The sequence below is a fragment of the Struthio camelus genome, chromosome 20 (assembly GCF_040807025.1).
Source record: "Struthio camelus isolate bStrCam1 chromosome 20, bStrCam1.hap1, whole genome shotgun sequence".
Lineage (NCBI taxonomy): Eukaryota > Metazoa > Chordata > Aves > Struthioniformes > Struthionidae > Struthio > Struthio camelus.
In genome coordinates this window covers 5299685-5323739 of record NC_090961.1, presented here as the reverse complement: position 1 = coordinate 5323739, position 24055 = coordinate 5299685, and the positions used below count along the sequence as shown (strand labels likewise).

General features: G+C 45.4%; 1 protein-coding gene across 1 annotated transcript; it reads left to right on the top strand.

Moving 5' to 3' along the window:
• The first annotated feature begins 1627 nt into the window (after positions 1 to 1627).
• GFI1B (growth factor independent 1B transcriptional repressor) lies at positions 1628 to 13742 on the top strand. Its single transcript, XM_068915159.1, has 7 exons — positions 1628 to 2182; positions 7524 to 7652; positions 9422 to 9568; positions 10124 to 10386; positions 10655 to 10792; positions 11152 to 11317; positions 11793 to 13742. Exons 2-7 carry the CDS (start codon positions 7538 to 7540, stop codon positions 11969 to 11971), a joined length of 1008 nt encoding a protein of 335 aa, XP_068771260.1. The 5' UTR covers positions 1628 to 2182; positions 7524 to 7537; the 3' UTR covers positions 11972 to 13742.
• Positions 13743 to 24055: the final 10313 nt, after the last annotated feature.

The following is a 24055-nucleotide window of genomic DNA, read 5'->3' as shown; positions in this document are numbered from 1 at the left end:
TCTCTTCATATGAAACCCTGAAGCTGCAATACACATCTCGGTTTTCAGTTACAGTGCTTGTTTTTGTAGCGGGAAATGTAATCCTTCAAATGCCTGTGTTTAAGAGGATGCAAATCAGCTTGCTAGCACAATGCTTTGGGAACATTTCTTTCATGCAAAACCCAGCTAGATAAATAAGGAGGGGAGGAGGAAGGGGGAAAAAAGAAGAGAGATCGTTTGCGTCTATAAACAACAGGAATTAATTATGTTCAGTAAATGACAGATGGGTTAAGATCAAAATCTGAATCTTTCTCAATTTGGGTGAAATCTACACTCCTATCTCCGAGTTGCAGCAAAGCCCGTTGCACAGTCTGTCCAGTGCCCTTGGGCAACGCAGGGTCCGTGCAGGGTGCGACAGCAAAAGCTGTGAATTTTGGCTGTCCCAGTAGAGAGCGCTAAGCCCAGCAGGCCCGGCACCACCGCCTGCCCAGAGCAGGATGCAAAATTCCTCTGCAGCGCAATCTGAAGTGTCCCTGGGCTGCATCTGCTCCATCAGGGGAATACCACACTACAACCAATCTTGGTGCACGGCAGAAAAAAAGTTATTGCTTCCTGGTGCCTTCCCTATACTGAGCTATTAGTGGGAAAAGGGGTTCCCACTGAATCCTGGCTTGATGCAACTGACTGTAGAAAACAGTAAAATGCATTTGATGGCTCACAATGAGCAGAAAAAATCCATGATATAAAGGCATTTCTCTGATGACAATGCACAGCACTTTGTACCCGACACCTGGATACGTAGGCTTATATCCATCTTAAATTATAAACTTCTGGGAAGGCATTTTTGCTATCTCACATCATACCCAGCACAGAGCGTGCTGTTAGTGCAGAAAGGGATAGCCAAGGGCACATATTGCACATGCCACCATACATATGCATAGTCAGAAATATTGTGAAAATCAGAGAATAGGTGACGTCAAGGAATTACTGTTTTGGGGTTTTGTGGGTTTGGGTTTTTTTTTTTGTTTTTTCTTGGTTTTTTGCAAGCATTTGGGAAGATCAGCTCTCCTTGTTTTTCCCCAAGTAAGAGTTATGTCAATGAGTCTCAAAAGAAAATCACTCATTTTTTCAGACCTTCCAGCTCCTGTTCCCACCTCTACTGGAGCCCTATCAGGTAATCTGGGAAAAATCATTTTACCTCTGCTTTATCCTCCCTTTTTACACCCTGTCTTCATAGGGTGTTTTGGTATTCAATTATTTCACATTTGCAAACCCATTTTCGAACCTTTTTGCAAGTAAGTGATAAAAGTGCAAAGTCTTATTATTGCTCTTGAGTAGAAGAGCTTTTTGGAAAGATGCTTGTTAATGAGCTTGCTTAATGAACTTTCTTAAATCTATATTTATATCGTGTATACAGCTGTATATAGATGGAGCAAAATGTAAAATATGTATGGACTGCACATACATATGCCTAAGAAAAAGAAGGCTGATTAACATACATCTTTCTCAGTTATTACTATGCAAGTATTTATTCTTTTTTCCTTGGAAATTGGAGAGATAAAAGATACATTCTGGAACAAAATAATTTTGTGCATATGTGCTAGATGTTTTGTTTATGAGACTGAAGTGTGTGAGTGTGTATATGTGGGACAGATGGTGTGTCTGTTTGTGAAAGATAGGATGCATGGATGAATGTGTGTAAAAATACAGGTTTCTTAAGAGCTATTCTTTTTCTTTTCTTTCTTTTTTTTTTTTTAAAGAAACAACAAAATAACAAATGTCTGCTTGGTACGTTATTTCCCTGTGTCATGCTCTTTGTCAATATGACAGAAGAGTATTCCTGCAGAAAGCCAAGCTGCCCCAGAGAGTTAAGGGTGCTACCCCTGGGGTTCAGAGCTGGGCATCGTGAATTCTCTTCAAGTTTTCAAAGTCCTGGAAAGTTTTGATAAGCAAATACTTTCTGGGCTCTGCTTCTCTATTGGCTGTTTCTTCACCACCAGATTTTGACACAAATAATCTGATTGAAAAATCAGGGAGGGGAACAGGGGCAAAAAAACAGAGAGAAAAAAGGAGAAGTATCTATTTCAGCAGACAGCAACTAAGTGAAAAAGTGGAAGAAGGAGTCCAGAGAGAAGACGTCTCACTGGGGGCTTGTCTGGGGAGATTTCAAGGCGAATCCTGTAAAGCAGTGTCCCCCAAACAGGTGATTTATTTATTCTTTTAAACGCTTTTAATTTAATTGTTTAATTCATTCCTTTGGTATGTTTCTATAAGCTTTTTTAATTCTTTGCTTGGGGTCGCAAATATATAACTAATTCCACTGCGTAAGTCAGTCCCTTGTCCGGAAGATTATTTTATGATAATGGTTTATTTCAATCAAATGGTCAGACCTTTTAAAACTATATACCATATACTTACTTCACTCTCACACATGCACATATGAGAAAGATAATCGTAAAACAAAATAGAAAAGATGTGACAATGTTATCAGATACAAGGGTCCCAGCAAGCTCTATGCAGCAGGAACATCTTCCAGATGTAGACTTTCGTACTTAAGTACTGAGGACATACTCTGTTTTTTCTTTTAATTGCTCTTTCACAGGGCCAGGTCTTTAAACTCAGAATAACGGCACCCCTCTACTGACATCAATTAATCTATGCCAATTTTACTAGCTGAGAATTTAGTCTCTCCTGTTTAGAATTTTTGCTTCAAATCTGTATTTTTTAAATTTTTGTCCATCCTTTCTAAGAATATGCTGATTACTGTAACATAATTTAGCATATGGAATTAGCTATTTATAGACATCCCTCATATCCCACCAGATTGATTCAATGCATCAAGCAGGAAAACAAATGATTTATACGCTCGCACAGCAAGTGCACGTATACATTAAAGGGATATAGGATTTGTTAGAAGGTGCAATATAGGTCTGTTTATCCTTGGAAGCCTAAGGCAAAGCTTGCTAAAGTCAGTGGCATTCCTGACTTCACTAGGAGCTAAATGAGATTCCTAAATGAGGCTGCAATTATATTCTAAACATTTTTTTCTGTATCATACGGATGTACAAGCATTTCCATTCCATTTCTTGGACAAAATTATCACCATAGTTTGTTAACCCTGGCATAACATCCATTTGCCCCGTTTTACCACAAGAATGAAAAATGTCCTGTTCATTTTTCCACTAAAAAAAACATACTCACGTTATTTGCCCCAAGTACATACAATGCTGTAAGGGTGGAGTAGTGAAGACATGATTAATTTTGTTGTAAAGAATTTAAATTCTTTTTGAATATGACTTTATATTTCAAGAGTCAGGAGCTCATTAAACCTCTTATTTTCTTCAGAGTCTCTAAAAAATTCAGACACAGGTTGTATTTTCTTCATGTTGTTTTTCTTCAAACGTATAGTCTTCTGAAGTACAAACTAGTCTTTATTTTTGGTAACAAGAAAGTGCAGAAAAAAAATATTAAGATTCAAATACAAATTAAGTTGTGGGAAGGAAATAAGCCTCTTTTAGCCTAAGACTTTGGTAACAGATAAACCTATGAAGATATATATCAACTGTAAATTAAAAATTGATTAAGTATTTCCTCTAAGGATAGTGGGAAAAAATTTTTATCTTTACAGTTAACCTTGTAAATTTGAAAACAGGGCTATCTGAACTTAGAAGGGCTCAGACGAAAATGGAGGTCAGCTTTAGAAAGGAACATACATTGCAAATTGGTTCCCAGTTCAGCGCGGCACAATCCTGCAAACCCCTGTTCCCAAATATGGCATTTCTTGTTACAAATCACCTCACTGAAGGAACCATTTAAAGAACAGCTCCCTAATCTAATTCAGCGAGAATACCAATTTCTTCAAAATTGTAACAGAGGGCCTGATCCTGTATTTTTGGGTACTACAAATTCCCACGCGCTAAAGTGGGAGTCGGGGCTTCGTAAGGAACATTGAATTGGATGAAATTAGGATCGTGATGTCAGAAGCTATCCCCTAAAAAATCTCTTTTGCTTGGAGTTCTTGCACTGCCTTCAGATCTCCATCACTTTACTCCAGAGAGCATCACTGGGCGTTAAGGAACTTGGAGTTAGAAAATGCGAAGGGAATATGCTAATGCTGGGAACACTTTCAAACCTGACTAGTGAAATTGTAACTGATGAAACAGACCTCTTTAAGAGGTTAAAGAAAAGAAAATCCAGGTACCCCAGGCATCCCTAGCCACTTCTGAAAAGGTAGACTTTCCTCTGTACTGAAAGCCAAAGCGTGAAGCAGTCTCTTTCCCTTGGATTCTTTTGCCTGTTTTTTCCTTAGAGTAGACCACTACAACATTATTATACAGCTACATGAATGACACACAAATGTCAGCTCGAGGTGGATGCTGATTTTATATTCTGTATTGAATCCACAAAATGCCAAGATAGCTGCATTTTGCGCAGGCAGTCTGCCCAAGCAATGAACTCTCCTGGGCAGTTGTCAGTCAGGTTAGAAACCACTGCCAAAGGAACAGGAAAGAACAGACCCCCCCACCCCCAAAAAAGTTTTAGCAAAGGTTGAAGCTAAATTTTATCGGGAGCTTCAGCAATTGTTTCAGACATAGCAGGGTCTGTTTTCTGTAGCACTACTTTCTCTGTGAACTGTAGTTAGCTTAGAAGCAGCTGATCACTTGCTACCGATAATCTGAGCTTCAAGGAGAGATAATATTTTTCTCTCACAATCTGTGCTTCTAGCTTTCCTCTAACTTGGTTGTGTGAATCACAAACAGTCCAATGCAGTTGTTAATTAACTATGCTTTGCGCTCCCAGTTCCTGTTTTCTCTATAAAATGGGGTGGGGGAAGTGACTTCCTTTTGTAACGTTCAGTAGTGCATTAAAGATCGTTGTACTCAGTACAGGCCCTTATTGACAGGCAAGGTACTGGACCAAATTTGACTTTTACTTATGCTGGGACAAACACATCCAGAAAAATCCCATTGTTTCTTGTGCATCTACTTTCAACTGCCGTTAGAAAAAAGGGACTGCACTTAGTGCTAGCGCACTACCATAAAACACGGCAAGATTGCTCACACCACCAGCTCCCAGGCCTCTAATTTACCTGGCTAAACTGGCTGGCTAATGTCCTGAGGGTCCTCTAGGCAGCAAAGAGAGAGTGACCCTTTGGAAAGTGCTGCAGGGTGCCTGCTTTCACCCTACCTTCAGCTACCTGCTGGAGGAGCCTTTCTCCCCTGTGCAGGAAGCCCAGGGAAATTAGCTGGTTAATTCACCCAGATAAATTAGCTGTCTCAAGCTTGCTGGTATGAATGCCCTCCATTGTGGGCACAGTCCTGCCCACCACGTGGGAAAATCCCTTTGACATGGACGGAAACGCCACGTATCCAGGGCTTGCGGCAGGACTTTAACTTGGGGCATGGCTATATTGCACAGTGCGGCTCCAACGTGCAGTACGGACGCTCCTGTTGCGCGCTCACAGCTAAGCAGTTCTGCTAAGAGCGGAGACACATTTGGCAAAGGGGAGCACAATACTGATGGGGTTTTATCAGTTTCAGAAAGCTCCTGGGTTTGTACAGAGCTAGGAGTATTTCTGCGCACGCAGCCTTACGTCAGGCAGAGATACACTTCACGATACTTAGAAGGAACCTCATCAGAGAGTTACAGGAAAGTAAATACAGCGATGTAATTCAGAGTCCCTTCTCGCAAGTGCATACGTCTGGTTCCATCCCAGTACTATTTTGTCCTCTTTCTAACATTAAATTAACAAATTTGATCTTGGCCTCTGTTTTCTCATATTCATCTCAAGTCACATGCAAATTTCTTGGAAAACGATGAAGAAAAACAGGTGAGTCATTTCAGAATAAAAAATGGCTAGAGACACCCAGGTTTATTCCTGAAGTGGTATATTAAACAGTGGGAATCCTGGGCCAGATTTATAAAGGCAGCTAACTTCTAACAGGGTTTCTAAAAGCTGATGAGCGTCTGACTCCCACTGAGAACAGCAGGGCTTGGGAATCTGCCTATCCACACTAGATTTTACTGTGCAAATTCTACTGTACACGTACCTGCAGCCTTAGCACCATTGCAAATCTGGCCCTTGGACCTTTCAGCAAAACACCACTGGGCTGTGTAATTATATTTAGTATATAGAGGTAAGTGCAGGTGCTTTTGAACCTTAAAGAGAAGCCAGGTGAGACCTTTCCCACCTCTGACTGTTCGGGATTCCAGGAGCCCACATTGCTCTGCTGTGTCTTACACAGACATTTCAGACCACTCCTATTTAATAGGCACAAATTATTTTCTTTTTTAATAAGCAAGTACAGTACACTTCAACTGCTCCCAAGAAAAAACAAAACTTAGTAACGGACTTGCCCATCAGCAGAAAGCCAGGACTTACTGTTGACTTTTCATATGAAATACAGTAACATTTGCTTTTAGCGCCACTATCCCAAACAATTACAAAGGAAAATGCAAATAGGTATGCAAATAATGCACCAGCTGATATCACCGTACATAGCGCTGAGCCTGTTGTCGTACTGTCCATGAGAACAGTTACTAGCTATGGGGAGCAGGCACAGGGTGGGCTGGGTTCTGGGTACTAAAGATAACAAGATGCATTGCAAGAGAATTTTGTATGATTAAATTTCAGCATTTTATGTTTGTTCCTACCCCGTCATTTCAACGGTCTGTGATATCTGAGTCAGATCCAAAAGGTAACCTCTCCCACCCAACACTTCTGCTTTGCCTCTGCTCTGACTGTTGTTTGTCAGCCAGAACACAAAATATTCAAGCTATGCCCAACAAGAAGCAAACCCACCACACGGTAAGGCTGCTGGGATTTTCCATTGCATCTCTCCTGTTACTGATGTTGTTTCTATAATAATTATTTGTGTAGCAACTTTGCAAAAGAGCCCATGTCATGGCTTGGGACTGCATTCTTCCAGGTACAGTACAAACACTTAAGAAAGGCCCCTTCTCAAAGGGGTGATCTCCACCCAGCTCTCCCTACTGCGTTGTCCTCCCACAGATGATAACGTTGGAGATGCACCATGTCTTGTAGCCAGAGAGAACTACGAGAGAGACATACTGGGTTCTAGTGTCTCTCTGCCACAGAAACATTTTTGGTCTATAGCATGTCACTCAATTTAAGCATGCCTCTGTTTCTCCTCCTATAATATAAAGATATCAATATTGCTTTGCCTCAACCTAGGGGTAGACTGTGAAGCTTAACTTTTTTTACAGAGTACGCTGTGATATGCAGTCCCCATCTCTACAGTCAGCGTCAAAGAATAGCTCGCAACAAGTTTTTTCTCTTAGCCCCCTCCACGGCTATGTGTTTTCCCCAGAGTTTAGATCCATCAAGCGCCTAAACCCCAGCAGCCACTCCCCTCTCTTTGACTGGGTGGAGGGACCTTTCAGATGAATTATCCGTCTCCTCAGCAGAAGGGTTTTATTTCTCATCACTGCTGCATACAGAGCTGATGTGGTGGGGGAACAAGTGAGAAATTACCCCACGAACCACAGAGATTGACCTGTGGTTATTCTGTGTTTCTGCCCAGGCAGTGAATGGAAAATGCCACGTTCCTTTTTGGTGAAGAGCAAAAAGGCTCACACCTATCATCAACACCGCTTTGTGGAAGATGACCTGCCTACACTCACATGGGATCCAGTAACCTCTCCCTCCACTGGTGAGTCAATCCATAAACTGGGCTTGTAAGAATACAACCAAGCAAACAAATAATTCAATAGGCAAGCTAAGGCAGCAGGATTAATGAGTTAAAGAGCAATTAAGGGCTTCCACACAGGGATGTCAGTCTAAGGACAAACTGATCCCCCCACTGCGTGCCTTCTTTCCCTCGTTCCCTGGACCAAATCCACACTGTCTCATTGAAACCGAATTTAGATCCTCCCTTTGTTTCCTGTTGGGTTGCTGCTTTCGTGATTCCAGAGACAGTGTAGCAACACTCCACTGCACTGGAGCGTTCTGGGCAGGCGTGGGCACTGGCCACCCTGAAGGAGCATATGCTTTCCGAAGGCCAGATCTCCACCTGCATGGAAATTACTGTCAAGCATTCTGCCTTCTCTCAGTTTTAACTCTAATTGTTGATTTCCATCTCCCTCGGGAGAAGACTCAGGATATAAGAACACTGTGTGCAGTTGTTCACTTACGTTTGGGAAAGATGGCCAACTTCAGGCAATTAACAGTGGGAAAAGTGCTTGCGCTTTGGTTGTCAGCATTCTGCAAACTCACAGCTCTGCCACCTCCATCTCTAACTTGCTATGCTCACTGCCCATATGTTCTCTGGACCTGCATCTTCTTCTCTATCTCAGCGTGTTACCGCTGCCTCCGGATGATTTGCAAGGAAAGTTACAGCTAGAGCAACAAGATACTAGTGACATCCTAGCACTGATTGTGAAAGGAGTCTCAACACACTCACACGATAGGCCAGCTGCTATGTGCTATATTAACATAAACCAGCCTTCCTTCTGCCTATGCCTGCTGTCTTCCTCCTGCTCCCATTCATGCTCTCTCAGTCCTCCATGCAACAGAAGGCTGGGGCACTGATCGTCTTCCTTTGGGCCCCGTTCAAATTTGCTTTATTCAAATGTAGGATCAACTGACCTGACTAAGGAATTAGTTCTGGCCCTGACTAAGGAATTAGAGTCCAGCCCTATGGTAACTTTGATTAAAGAAGAAAGGAGATGACATTTTCATTTCAATTCCTCCCATCATCTGTTGGCCATTTGCAGTATCCCTCTGGAACACAAGAGGGTTTGGACAGATGGCTACTGTCCTCCAGCAGCCCCAGTCCCGTCTCCATGCACAAGCAGAAAGAAGGCACACGTATCTGACCTCTGTACTTTTTAGACTCTTACTATAAAGCCTTCTTCTAACAAGTGCTGGTTGGTCTGTTTAAGGGCTGAGACAGGCAGGGAGAAATGCGAGTGTGGGCAGGAGACAACTAGGCTCTGTTGTCACCTTTGCAACTGCATAAGCAGTTACCTCCCTGCTCTGCTCCCCTACTTGGCTGTCCATAAATTCAGCTTAATAATTCTGAACTATCTGATGGGAGGGGTGGGAAGGTTAATAAGTTAATGATTGTTAGTTACCTTCATAACTGAAAATTGTATTAAACGGAGAAATGCTTCTTACAGGCATGTTGCCTCTAGGACTGATTTGCTTTGACTAAATATAGGGTATCAAGTGCCCGATCCTTTCTTCCTGCCCCACTCTACCTTGTCAATCACATCCGGCTTGGAATTTCCCTTTCTCAGCAATGGACAGACCTTGATTGCTGTGCTGACTGCACAGCCCTGCACTGAGGTTCTGACTCAGGGAATTGTGCACAGACACATATATGCAGGCATGAGTTCACGCATGTGTACACAAACCCCCTTTATAGGCTCGTCTCTTGTCTGATAGAATAAACTAACTGTGACACTACTGTGATTACAGCTATAGGAGACAAGATACCAGAGGACATCAAGAGACAGGACCTAGAATGCCTGGTTCCAAAACAAGAAAAGGACCCTTCCGAACTGAAAGAAGAAAGTGTCCCTGCCCAGTATCTGAGCAGGATGCTGCCAGGCCCTTCAGCTACAGGTCAGCTACCCAAGACCAGAATCACAAAAGGGGTTGGGGTTAGGTTGGCCTATGGAGCCCCGATGACAGGGTCCAGATTTTCAGTAAATGATAGTTCTTATTTTGACACCAATCATCAGGCTTGTCTCAGGTAGAGCTCATGAAGAGCATTCTGTATTTCTCTCTGTGCTTCTAGATTAGCACATCCCTGAAGGCTGTGGCTATAGGTAACCAATGAGTGAGCCTTCCAACCTCGAGGACTAATGCAACTCTATGCTCTGTGGGTGAAAGTCGGTGTCCACATAACACTTGTTCAAACCCCACACGAATTAAAACTAGTAGGGGATTAATATTCCCTTAGCATCCCCTCTCCCCTAACATTTCCTTAGACTGAAATCAAAGTCGTGGTAGGAACTTTGTGTAGGGATTTGAATCAAAGAACAAAGAGTTACTGACTCCTTCCCAAGGTCAAACAGGACATTAAATAGGGATAAGGTGGCTGGGGAGCCTTTGCACTTGTGCTCAGCTGCAGGCAATGGCATGACACTCACTTCTCTCTCTCCTTTGCAAACTCAGAGATGGCCATCCCAGGGCTGCAGATCAAAGACTGCACTAATCTGACAAGCACGCCCACCTTCTATAAAACCGGCTTTTCTTGGGATGCCTTCCATTCGCCATACAGCTACCGACAGATGTCTTCCACTATGCAGTCAGCCCTCTTGGAGCGCCCCGTTAGCCTGTATGGAAGCCACCTCCTCCCAAGTGCCGAGCCTCCTTTGGATTACAGCATGCATTACTCCTCGGACATGGAGACCTACCACTGCGTGAAGTGCAACAAGGTGTGTTACAAAGGGGAACCTTAGGGCTGGGGAGGATCTGGGGTCATTTTCATCATGTGCATCAGTGTACCACTGTGTTACAACAAAGCACAAGGCATCTGGCCGGAAATCGGTGCCTGCGCGTTCTCCTCACTGGGGATAAGGGCGCTGGGAATGATGCTGCTCACACGGCCCATGAGAGGGAAGTCAAATAAAGGGAAGAAACTGAAAACAGAGATGGAGACACAGCTGCTTCATGGAAAATCACTGCCAGATTACTCTTTTTCAGGTATTCTCCACTCCCCATGGACTGGAGGTCCATGTCCGGAGGTCTCATAGCGGGACCCGGCCCTTTGCTTGTGAAGTATGTGGCAAAACTTTTGGACACGCTGTAAGCCTGGAGCAGCACACCAACATTCACTCCCAGGTGGGTAGCCTCCTTCCAGAGAAGCAGTTCTCCAGAGCTCAAGAGTGCTTGGAACTTAGCTGTTATTTATTCTATTATAAGAGAAGTATCATTTCCTAGATGACAAATGTGATGGCTTTGTTGTATCAACCAGTGACAGTGATAGGAGCTCTGAAGACCATAGATGATAAATCTCTGGTCTCACAAATCTCAGACTGTCCTCGAGAATTTCTTGGATGGGGAGGGGAGGATTTTTCCTACCGGTTCTTCTATGCCTCACCTCCTCCTACAAGGTGCAGGAGTTCAGACCACAGGATGTAAGCCGTTGCATAAGTAATGCTCCTTTCATCTTCTACCCCACAATTTTCTTTCCCTAACAGGAGAGAAGCTTTGAGTGCAAGATGTGTGGGAAGACATTCAAACGTTCCTCTACCCTATCCACTCACCTTCTGATCCATTCAGACACACGACCCTATCCCTGCCAGTACTGTGGCAAGCGCTTCCACCAGAAGTCAGATATGAAGAAACACACTTACATCCACACTGGTGAGAAACAAAGTGTTCACAATAAGTAAAAGCAAATTCGAGTCCATCATTTTTATGCACGTACACAATTCCTGCATACAGAGATGGTGGACGGGGCATAAGTGCCTATGTACAATAGAGGCACTGGAAGGTCACTCTTCACTGAAGTAAGAGAGCAGAACATCTAAGCATCCCTGATATGCATGTCCTCCTTTGTGTGACAAGGAGGTGGTTACTGCCCTGCCGCTGGGGCACATCATGGCGGTATCCAGCCCCAGATGCAGCTGCTCTGCACAGCTCACACCCACGTGGGGAGGACTGCTTCTAGTTCTTCTCACTCTGATGCTGGATCAGAGTACAGACACATTAGGAGGACAGCTGGGGACAGGACCTTGATGCCCAAACATAGCCAGTCAGGTTTAAGTCTGTTGAAAGTATTTTTTTCTCCCTTCTCTCATATGCTAAGGTGTTTCTTACTGTTTCCTCTGCCCTGCAGGAGAGAAGCCCCACAAATGCCAGGTGTGTGGCAAGGCCTTCAGCCAGAGCTCCAACCTCATCACCCACAGCCGCAAGCACACTGGCTTCAAGCCCTTCAGCTGCGAGCTCTGTGCCAAGGGCTTCCAGCGCAAGGTGGATCTACGGAGGCACCGAGAGACCCAACACAGTCTCAAATGAGGGACTGCCCCAGGTCTTTGTTGGAGCTCCCATTGCCAGTGCATGTTCCAGGGAAGCAGACTCTCCATCTGGTATGGGGCCACCCAGCTTGCTAAGGTCGTATCGCTGGACATTCCCCTGGGAACTGGCAAAGCCACAGCATTGGCTTTGGTGTTCAGGCACCTACGCAGGGCCTTGAACATCCCAGTATGCGGCAAAGAAACTAGGGGCAGCTCTCACTTTTTAATTGCAGCAGGTCCTGGGCCAGATCTGACATAACCTGCTCAAGTGCAAATCCAGAGAAATTGCTCCAAGGTCGCTATTACTCTGGATTTACACCATGTGCAGAGCACAGTTCATCAGATTGACCAGCAATGAGGTGGGAGCTCCTAGACTCCTGGTACCAACAATCTGTGCCAAGCTGGTGCCTTAACCACGTTCTGCTTTGATAGCTAGGAAGATAAGGCCAGGGCATGCAAATAGATTGCATTCAGTGAGCTTTGCTGAACCTGGAGAGGGCTTTTGCAGAGACTTGCCCAGGTCAAAAATTCTGGCAACAAACACCTAAAGTCATTTTCTTTCAGTAGAGCATGTACTGTGATCAGGTGACAAATTAACTGTGTTGTATTTTTAGCTTGGAGTGGGAGTAAAATACTGAAAAAAACAGCTCCTTAGATGCTCCCCTAGCTGCTAACAAGGGTCTCTGAATGCATTCCTCATCCACACAGAATTGCAGAGATCTCTGGCTTAGTGGCAACCAAGTGAGCTCCAGAAAGAGCCAAGCCACAGCACAAGGCACAAGCTATTAAGTCCTGTGTCTAGTACCACGTGAGTGAAACTGGCTGCTCTGGGAACCCAGGCTAGTATGTCCCATGATATTTCACTGCATGTTGGACATACCAGCTTAGATCTGTCTTGGGGAATTGTGTGTCACTGTATGGTCAGGAATGGCCCTTGGATATTGATGTCTAGAGCCAGAGAGTTATGCTTTCCTGTCGCTCTCTTAAAGGAGGAAGTGATCTAGCCTGTACACACTGGCATAATACGAGAGTACCTTACAAGCATTAGACAAACAGAGCAGTGGTATTTCTGCCTTCTTCCAGGTCCAGAGGTCCTTGAAATAAAGGGCTGGAACAAATAGAAAGCTGGTTTCTCTCTCAGCTCTGCTACGTTGTTATTATATCGCCTCTGGCAAGTCACTGTACTACTCTGGGCTTTTATTTCTCCACCACACCTGGTGATGTAGAGTCATTCATTCAGGTTTGTAGAGTCCCTTGAAATCTTCAGAGGAAGGGCAAAATGTTATCATAGCATTAAAAAGATAAGCACTTTCAGATAAGTAGGGCATTGCAGCGCTGGACAGACTGCTCCATAACTACATCCCTGAACACACAGCATCGGACAACACCACCAGTGGGAACTGGCCTGGAGCACAGGCTGTGGCAGTAGCCATTTCTCTCCAAATGCTTGAGAAGGAAGGCTGCCATCACAGGCAAGAAAGAAACGGTGCAAGCAGAAAATTCATTTACTGCCAGGAGAAAAGAGAAAAGAGGTTTGATCCTGTCCTTAGTTACACTGCTGTAAATCCAAAGCCATTCTCCTGACTGCAGATTAAGACCTAAAATGTATTTGCCCATGTTTTTATCCTGTGCCTAAGCTGTTAGTCATTAATATGCATTCTGGAAACTCAAAACAGTATGTGTACTCCTGGCTTTTCCTTGTACACTGTAAATATGTATTTATACTTATTTTAATGTATATTTTTATTGCAATACACCAGACAGTGGCAACATGTACAGGCCTGCTGGGATTTATCTGGTAAATCTATTTCCTCTCAGTAAACGGGCTAACACAAAGTACTGCATGTTAAAAACAACCATTTGAAGAAAGGCTCATACTCGGCTCTGGAGATGCAGGCAGTGGGGATGGAGGGGGAAAAGGAGAAGGAAGAAAGTACAGCATTGCCTCATACAGGGGGTTCCTCCCTTGGGTCTCTGACAGGCACAAGTGGAAATCAAGATGGCAATTCACATGCAGAACAGGGTTCCCATCAGGAAGCGAGGTCACAAGTTTGGAAGCGAAAAAAGGGAGGTGAGATGACTAGCAGAAAAGTTTGGGGCCCGGGAGTCTATTGGCTACAGAACACCAGATGAACCTCATTCGTAAAGGCTGGGATCAGAGCACATTCATCTTCAGGGGCAGATACGTGCAGAGCCATAAAACAGGCAGAAGTCAGCTCTTCAGAGCAAGAGAACGCTGCGCAGCTACAACCCCATCAAACGACATGGGACTGTTGTGCCCAGGGGACAGTGTTATTGAAGTCCTCTTGCTAAAACTCTGCTGCCCTTTACTGGGTCATGCCAGAACCTAGTCAGGTCAAGGACTCCAAGGAAGGTGTACAAGGAAGGTGTATAACCTGTGGAAGAGCTGGGCTTGAGGAAATGGTCCCCAAGTTCTGACTGTGACACCAGGTGCACACATGATCCCACACGTACACATGCACAAACCTTACTCAAGGTAAAGGCATTTCAGCTTATTAAAACTGCTGCCAAAAATTCAAACTGTGTTTATTATTCCCCTTGCCCTCCAAAAATCTGCAAACAAAAATATCTTAAGGAGCATGTCAGCATCTCAACTGCTTGGTAACTAATGCCCTGCAGCCCCAAAGCACACAGGCACACCAGCACATATTTCCCGGTCTGTGGCCTGGGGACAGCAGGTGTTTCTGACTCTCATGTGAAGCTCCCCGATTCTGGCCATTCTCGAGGGAACTGCTGGCACAAGCTGATCAGCACCATGGCAAGATTGCTTGTAAAACCACTCATAAAAACAAATCAGACAGCTGAGCCTGCTGAACAAGGGCTACTGTATCCATCAGATTTCCATTGCTATCTTTTGATTTCCATGAGACGGAGGAGTCATGGCCTGGAATGAGGCCACCCTAAGGTTGTGCTCCTACAGCCTGCTTCTCCCTTGTTACAAAGAGCAGACCAGCCCCGTCCTGTCATTTATTTCCCCTGGACTCTCAGGCAAACAGGGAAGGGAGCTGCTTTCACCACTCTCCTGGTTACTGAGCCTCGAGATTACTGAAGAGCTCTTATCCTGGAGCAGGCAGTGACAGCCTTACCCTTACACTTGTGAGGAGCCCTGCGAATGCATCCCCAGGAGATGCAAGGATTGCTTTAGATGGATGGGCAGTGAGTAAAGAAATACGTTGGGGTGATCTTAGGCAATGCACTGCTGCAGAGCCACGCTTGGAAGAACATATCTGTGGCCAAAGCAGCCAGAGGAGGCCAGGCTGACCCACTCCCACCAGCTCCGGGAGTATATCTCCAAAAACAGGGGCTGTGGAAAGAGGCCAGCTGGCAAAAGCCCTAGCAAGACAGCAATGCAAAAGCTAGAAGGTGACTTGAGAAGGAACAAAGAGGAGAGAGAATTCACTTGTTGAACTGTGCACTGAGGCACTACGGTTTCTTCCCCTAAGTGTAACAAGGTGCTGCAGTCAGATCACCTGGTAACACTCACTGCCTGCCTCCTTTTTCCCTGAGCCCCATCACTTCAGAGAACCTGACACCCTTTTCAGTTGGATCTGGATACCACATTTGGTTTTCATGCTCCTGACTTCTCCCTGAACCTCTCATCCTCACAGATTCAATAACCAAGGGGATTTCATAGCTACGTGGACGTCAGCAGCCCAGAGGAAAAGCAGGCAGAGTTCCTCAGCTCCTTGTTTGCATGCAGTCCCTGATAAGGGAGAGCAGTCTTCTGAGGAAGAGGCCGGAGAGACCCCAGCTTGGGCTTTCGCTGTATATTGCTTTTTGCAAGGAAATCTGCAGTCATACAGGGAGGGTCCCAACTTGCCCAGGGGTAGGAAGTTAGGAAGATGTAACTGAAAGATCCTGAGAAACAGCCCTCATGAAAACAGCACTCACTACAAGCACAACAGTGTGCTCTGCTGTAACGTAACAGCCGCCTCGCACTGGGCGTCCCCGGGAGGAGTGCAGGGCAGGGCGGCTGCCCTGACCCCCCTGCCCAGTGTTTGGCACCTCATTCCCAGCACTCTGCTCTCCATCAGGAGCCTTTCTCCTGTACCCCACTGGGCCCAGTCGGTGTGACTAGACTGTGCTAGCAGCTCTAATGCTTGTGACGTTTAATTTCCTTATGCTTCCTTCATTGGGAAAGAAAGCTACGGGCCAACAGCAGCAGCGCTCTGGAGCTGAGCAGCTGCACTCTGCACAGTTGCCCAGGCTTTCGGCTCTGCTGCTTGAAACTCTGGAAATGCATGTGAAGACGACAGGAAGGAAGCAGATCCGGCATTACCCGTACCACACTGCACTGGGCTGGGGGAGAGCCTTTGACTCCGAACACAGTGCCAGCCATGGGGCAGGCCTGCTGCTACTGTAGAGCCCAGCTTTGCATGTGGTGCTACAAAGGGCTTGACTTTGCCTCAAACCTAATCTGACTCCGGGAGCTGCTGAACTCACGTAACAAGTACGCAAGATGCTCAGCATCTGTCAGGATCAGGCTGTTGGTCTCACCAAATCCAAACAAACCCCCCTGCTCTTGCTCTCCAAACATGCAAATTCTCCCCAGTTCTGACCACTCTGAAAATAACTTCTTTCCCACCATCTCCCCTTGCATCAAAAACATTCTGTCCAGTCAATCAAGGAAACAGATAACAAAAAGCAAAATCTCAACTAATCTTTGTGGCTGAAGAAAGAGCTGATTGTTTTTGCCTCTCTCTGAGCCCTCCCTAAACCTTGCATTTCACTAGCCCTCTTCACACCTTCTTTCCTTTATTAGAGGGGAAAAAAAAATCCTGGTCTTTGGGCTGTTTTGTTTAGCAAATGAGGGACATGCAAAGCTATCCCTCTGGGCAGCTGTTAGAAAGAGAGAGGAGCCTCTGTGTCTTCCAGACAGCCTTCAGGCACTGAGAGCACCAGCCCACAAATACTATGATGGAGAGTGGATTTAAGTTGGGACACAAGATGCATCTTAGGTTGATCACAGAGCCACAGGACACCTGCAGGAAGAGAAGGTGTGCTCCTAGCTAGCATGGCATTATACTGGAGCTTATCTTCAGATTGTGTTAACCTACACACAGTGAAATACTATCAAAGGCAAAACTCTCTGAAGTTGTCATGGGCGCTGGCAAGAGGGAGAGAAGATCTAAAAGGAAATGATGGGAAAGATAAAGAAGAATTAGGCCCCAGCGGGGTTCAGGATGCATTGGAAGAAAAATTTATTTGCTGAATCCTGTTGCTCCTCCCTGCCCCCGCCCCTCCAAGGCTTCCTGAGAAAGCACTTTCACTGAAAAAGTAACAAAAGGAGAGCACCTTACCCTCCTGGCAGGTCGTTTCCCCAGTGCTGCACAGAGCCGTTCACAGGTGAAAGGGGGACACGCTGGGTGCACCCTGCCACTGGCGGGTTAGTTCTAGCCATAAACGCAACACACAAGCGGAAACCTGAAAGCATTAGATGGTCTCCCAGTTTGGGCTGCATAAGCATGTTCCTCTGTGGAGGGCAAACATTCCTGCCTGCTGTTAAAGAGCCTAACCTGAGAATCGATAGGGAACTTGACCTATAAAGCTATATGGGAAAAAATAAATACTCCACAAACATTTTTATCAATTATCCTGCTTGCAAAGCAGAGCTGTTTTTCCACTGTTGCCCTGGAATAGCTTGCCCATATAGAGGAGATAAAATAGAACAGCTGCATCAAAATGATTCAAGGGTAGTTAAATCAGTCAGATCCCTCTGTGGTAGATGAGACCTAAGAAAAAGCAGGTCTGCGCAGTGGAGTTACTGAACTAGCATGTTTCAACTAACAGTCACCGTGGCCACACACTGATCTTACGGTTACAACACTGGACTGAGACGCAAGATCTGACACTTTTCCTGTATGACCGTGGGCAAACGTTAGCTCTGGATTTCTGAAGTCGCTCAGCCCCCCATGAAGCTCACAGAAATCCAGCAACCCATCTGTGAAATGTGGATAGTAATTCCTCCCCTTCCCTGTATTTCACTTGTTTATTTCAATGGTAAGATAGTCAGGAATGGGGCTGCCCTTCCTTATCTTTTACATATGGTGCCTTGCACAATGGACCCTTGATCTCAGCTGGAACTCCTAAGTGTTATTGTGATATTAGTAACGAATGAGAGAACCGTAATTCAGCAAAGCAACTTAATTCTGTAGAAGTTCTGCTTAGAAAGAAATCTTCAAGCACGCACGCTTAGACACAAGCATTAAAACCATTAAACCTCCAAACAAGCAGAGAAACAGGACAAGTAGATACACAGAACAAACCAAACACCAGTAGCATTTCCACTCGTGAATAATATTCCAAGGAGACAGAGCAGAACACCGATGCTAAGGACATCCTGTAAGTTCTCATTTCAAAGAAGCAGTTTAAATACAAGCATTGTTCCATCTGGTTCTTGGGCTGATTTTGACCTGGTGGTCCAAAGGTGAAGTGATCTTTGTTCACCTTATGAGGCAGCAAAGCGGATAGAGAGCAAAGAGTCCCCAGGAATGGGGAAATCTGAGGCTGGGGAGGAGCAGAGCATGCACCGGGCTCAGCTTTGGTCTGATAAGTTTATCAAGCACTGCCGGCTGCTAACTGTCAGCCGGCAAAGCGGGCCTGTTAGGGAGGAGGAACAGCTCCCAGGGCAAGATAGGACAACCCATGCCTTATCGGAGTGCCTGAGCCAAAGAGGGAACTGGAGAGTGAGCACTTTCCAACCACTTCATCTGAACAACAGACAGATTGGCAGGAAAGGCCTGTCAGCCCCTTTGCTCCTGCCACTCAGAGCAGGAGCAACAAAGAGCCCTGATCCATGCAAATAAGCCGGGTAAGTTCAAGATGAAAGTTGCAAATGTGAACGCAGAGCCCCGAGGGAACACACAGGCCAAGGTTCTCCTAGGAATCTGCCCAAAGGGGAGAGTCAGATTTACAGCAAACAATTCAGGCGCTTCCTGTGCAAACTGCCCCTCTTCGGTGCCCAGAACAGCACTTTCCCCTCACACTGTCTTCCCTAGGTTTGGGAGGACAAATCCTTCAGAATAACACCAGTCACGAGGCTTTTGTGTGCAGATAATTGCCTGGTTTTCCCCTTTACTTTTTTTTTGGAAGAAGAGTCAATAAAACAAGCAAATAGAAGAGGAAATACCTCTAACAGCATTAACCAAATCAATAGGGCAGCATTAACCAAATCAATATAGCTGAAGATCATAGAGAAACTCTCCCGTGTTTGGATGGGCTCCCTTGGACAAGTACAGACTGCGCAAGCTCCCTGACCATATGCCTCAGTCACGATGGGGAGGGTAATGAACAATCCTGTACGAAGTGTCCTCTGCTCGGTCTCTCTGCTGAGGATGCTGGCACAGGAGGATGGAATTGGTATGAGACCATCAGCTTATACACATTGTGTTTCTTTAGTCCATCAAACCAGACTACAGTCAGACCACTGCTCGTTTAGTACTAGACCATACGGGCAGCCATCATCCAGAGTCAGGCCCACCTCTGGGTCTTTGGCTGCATACAAACTGCTGACTTGGGCCCTGCCTATGCTAGGGAACTTTGCTGAGAGCTGACCCAAGTGCTAGTCCCAACCCTAACCTAAGACCACGTGTTCACAGCTGGCTGCCTGCATGCAAGTGCTGTCCCAAGGCCTCCATGTTGTATGGAGGCAGGAAACCTGCTGCAGCAGTGAGGTAGGCCAAGATAGCTCCAACATGAGCTAGTCACCCAAAGGCTTCCTTTCTGTTAAGTAAAATACCCATGGAGTGATTCAGCTCCTCCTAAAGCACATACCTAAAATAGGACAGATAAGTCATGCCTTTAAAGCACCTACTTCTCCTGCTGATCAAAAAGGGAGCCTAGTATGAATTGTGGGTAGGTAGACATCTAAAGTTACATGAGATAAATCACACCCCTGTGGTTTCTGCACCACTCTCGGGCCAAATTTCTCACAGTTTTTTCTGCTCCAGTCCATACTCTACTCTTCTCCAGGCCATGAGCAACCTCTATGCCATTTAATCCCTCTGTGCATCAAGGGCTCCTAAGCAAGTTCTAAGTACAACATCCACATTCAGCATTGGCCAATGCAATTCTGAGGTTCAAGGTTTCCTCATCGAGAATGATGAGTTAAAAAAAAAAAAACCTACCCCATTGATTCTGCTTTCCTTTTGAATAATTTTAAAGCAATGGGACTTTTATCTCGCTTCCCAGGCCCTTCTATATTAGGAGCTTTGGTGGGATTTTTGGCAGTGGCCAAGTCTGATGTTTTCTTCTCTTCATAAAATAGGAGTTATCTCTTGCCTCAGTTGGGGAAGGGGAAGTCAGAGATGATGGAGCATTACTGTTCCTGAGAGGGCCCCATCCTGAGAGCGTGGACATGGTGAACTAGCGTGTCAATCAGTCATCCCTGCCCCAGCCCTTTATTTAGATCCAGCCTGTGCTAGCTTGACTGTGAATCAGTCAGGCTCAATGGCCACCCAGGTGCGATAGTGCCTGGAGAAAAGAGCCCAGAAACTGCAGCTCGCTCTGATATTGTGGCATCACGGAGAGAGGTAAATGAGACTCAAACAAAAACAGTTTCAATCCAGACTCTGCCTTTGTCAGTTGATCTGAGTTAGTCACAGCCCCGCTCTAGGGGTTAGGTATCCTATCTGAAAAGTGGGGATAATAGCACAGACACACTCTGAGATCCACAGATAAGAACAAGATATAATTGCTGCACGTGCATAACAATCTTACACAGGAGTGGCACCCAGTATCGTGCAAAAATCCACACAAACTGCATAAAGCATCAAAGCAAGGTCCCTGCATTGGGATCTGCCATCCCGATCTGCATTTTCCCTTTAAATGATTTGTCGCAGAACTAAAAAAAGAACTTTGGCCACCTGGCCTTCTAGTCTCGTTTCTTAACCAACTAGCTATCTTACTTCCTTGAAGTACTATTTTAAGCAGAACATCTCAAGTTAAAACTCTGTTCTTAGGAAAAGTATCAGGTATTATTGGTGGGACTTTTATTTCTGATACCTGAAAGGTATTCTACAAAAACATGCACAAAACACATCTTCTAGTACCTTAGATTACGGACGGAGCTGACAACATGAGACTGGGGTTTGGTTTCAGAGTGAACGTGCATGGGATAACTGAGATTTACTATCGTAACTGGAACTTACAGAAACAGTTAGGAAGACAGCGACACTCATTCCTGCATGCCTGCTGCGTAATGTCGTAACGGTGGTGCTGGAGGAATCGGGGTATTAATGACATTTTGCATTTACAGAGCACATTCTTCTAAAGATTTCAAAGGGCTCCACAAAGATGGAAGCATCTTATCCCTATTTTATGGGCAAGGAAACTGAGGGCCTGGGAGGGAGAAAGTGACTTAGCCAAGGTCATACTGAGAGTAAGTGAAAGACCTGGGAACTGAACGGAGGCATTTTAGCTCCTAGCTCTTATTGTAATCATTAGGCAGTGGGACAAACTCACACCTGTTGTGATATAAATAACTGCATAATTCACTTCCTCAGTTATACCGGTGAAGTTTGGTGCATTCTCTCAAAAATACAACAAAATACAAACAGGCACATAAATGTCTGGGAGCCCTGACACATCTTTGCTCATGCTACACCCTGCTACTGAGTGTCTAAAAACAGGCACTTCATACCTTGACCTATTTCAAGTCAAATCCCCCTTCTCTTCACCACGTATTTCCACAGAAGTCAGAAGGCCTAACATAAAGACACTCGGCAGGATTTAGCCCCTAGTCTGCAAGGAACATTAGCTTTCTCCTGGCATCATTGCACATTTTACAGGAAAGGCAACATAAAACCTTGCAGTTGTCAGAATAAATAATTTACATATTGGGGCACTACCTCCCATTTCCTCAATCCCAATGTCCCCAGCAATCTTAGCTCGGAAGGGAATGTGACTCAGGCCTTCAACTGAAGGGTTGTCATCTCCAAACCCTGAAGACTGGATGTGGCCGTGGTTTTATCACTGGCCCCCAGCTGCCTCTAGAACTCTTGCCTCCTCCCCAATGATTCAGCAAATCTTCTTTGAGGAGAAAAACAAGCATGTAAGTGAACAAATCACAATGTCAGATTACAAAGATGAGCGGGGAAAAACTGCGGCTCAAAAGAGGGAGATAAAGGCTGGTAAAGTCACATGATCCAAGGACTGGCGGGCCTTGCAAAGACTTTTTTTTGGAGGAAGGTAATTAAAATGTGAAAAGTATCGTTGGAGTCCTTACACCTTAAAACATTGCCAACAACAAGAGAGAACACAACGTGGAAAGAAATGGAGCATATTTTGCCCTCCATTATCTAGACATTGCACCGGGCTGATCTGAATTGTCACTAGTGTAACTGAGAGCAGAATTGCCCATTTTGGCTTACATTGGAACAAAGTTCCATCAAGCAAACTATTTTCAGAAGGAGTTTCTGCTCTCTGCATTAAAAAACCCCCCCAAAACAAAAAACAAACACTAACCAAGATTTTCAATAGTTTGGAAGCCCAATATCAGCACTTTAAACGTTACTGTTCCTGGAAAAATGTTCTACAAGTCATGTGGTATCTAAGGCATCTCAGCAGCTAGAAATAATGCTTTAACCTATGGTAGTGTCGGCCAGTGAATCCTATATTTATATATTATAGCACTTTTCCACAAACATTTTGTTTGCTGCTGTAACCATTTCTGAGGTGGAACACAGTATCAACCTAACGGTTCATGGTACACAGTACACAGAACAGAAAGTATAGAAGAAACTTCAGCAGGAGATTAGCTAGAAGATATTATAATAATTCCCCTAATAGCATTCAGCCTGGGCACTCCAGTCAGAGCCCACTCTTCCAAAAAACGCAGTGAAATCCTAATGAAAATACAAATGCTCACAATTTACAGAGGGCACAGGTCACAGCTGTGAAAGGTCTCAACCCAGAGGGTCCTCTGATATCTGTGAAACAAAGATGCATCCTTCCACTAGATTAAATGCAACAAAAAAACAAGCACAGAGGAAAGAGGAACTCAGGAACTGGGTGCATGCCTACTGTGGATAGATAAACTGAAGCTGAGTCTGGTCTCGCACTGTTTTTACACTCTTTCTGATTTACATCACTAAATAGCACAAAGATCCATGTTTTGACACTGAAGTACTACTACTAAGCAGAACTGCCCTACTTTGCTATGCATTTGTATATCGTTCATGAAAATTTATGCATTTACCTCACCGATAAAGCATGGCTCGACAAAACCTATTGAAAACGCATATAACCTTAGGGCCTTCAAAACACATCATTTGTAGCAGCTATGTACTGCCTGAGGGGTTCATACTGCAGCTCACCAGGGTGACCGCTGGGAAGGTGGGAGCAGGGCAGGACTTTAGGGAAAGTAACTACCAAATTTGAGTGCCTCACACCCAGTCCTGCCTCTGGAGTTGCCGACCCCTCACGGAGTACGTGAGCTGGGTGCATCGATCCAGCCTGAGCTTGCCGAGAGCTTCCACGGAGAGCAGAGATGTGCCGCTGCTGTGCTCCAGCTGCCGCAGGACGAGCGCAGGGCAGGAAAGAGAACAAACTGAGCAGTCCTTGCCCCTTCTCCGCAGGCTCCGGGGGGGCAGCTGGGTTTTGGTAGCCTGGCGTAATTTCTCTCAGAGCCTGGCTGCTCTTCCGTGCGAGGCACAGAGGAAGCCATCAGAGCAAAGCCAGGGGGAAATAAGTGAAAGACGGAAGGCCGGATGGGTGGCAAACCCCAGGCCGGCAGGCTCTCCCAGGTACCAAAACACATGGAAATGACAGATTGCTATGGCAACCCCAGAGTATTTTATTCCTGGAAGATATTCGTTCCTTCTCAATTTATTCAGTGTTTCAGGCACTGCGTGCACTGAATTCCACTTGAGCTCATCCAGGCAGTTACCGCCGTCTAAATCATGTTTAAACGATGCCAGTGGGGATTTGTTGGCCCAAGCCACAGCATTCGACTAGCAAATACGAGCCAGAGCGGGACGGGCGCAACCTTGGCCTAAAGCGCCCCGTGCTGCAGCCGCGCAGGAAGCGCCAGCGCGGACGAGCCAGGGCGGCTCCTTTCCACGCC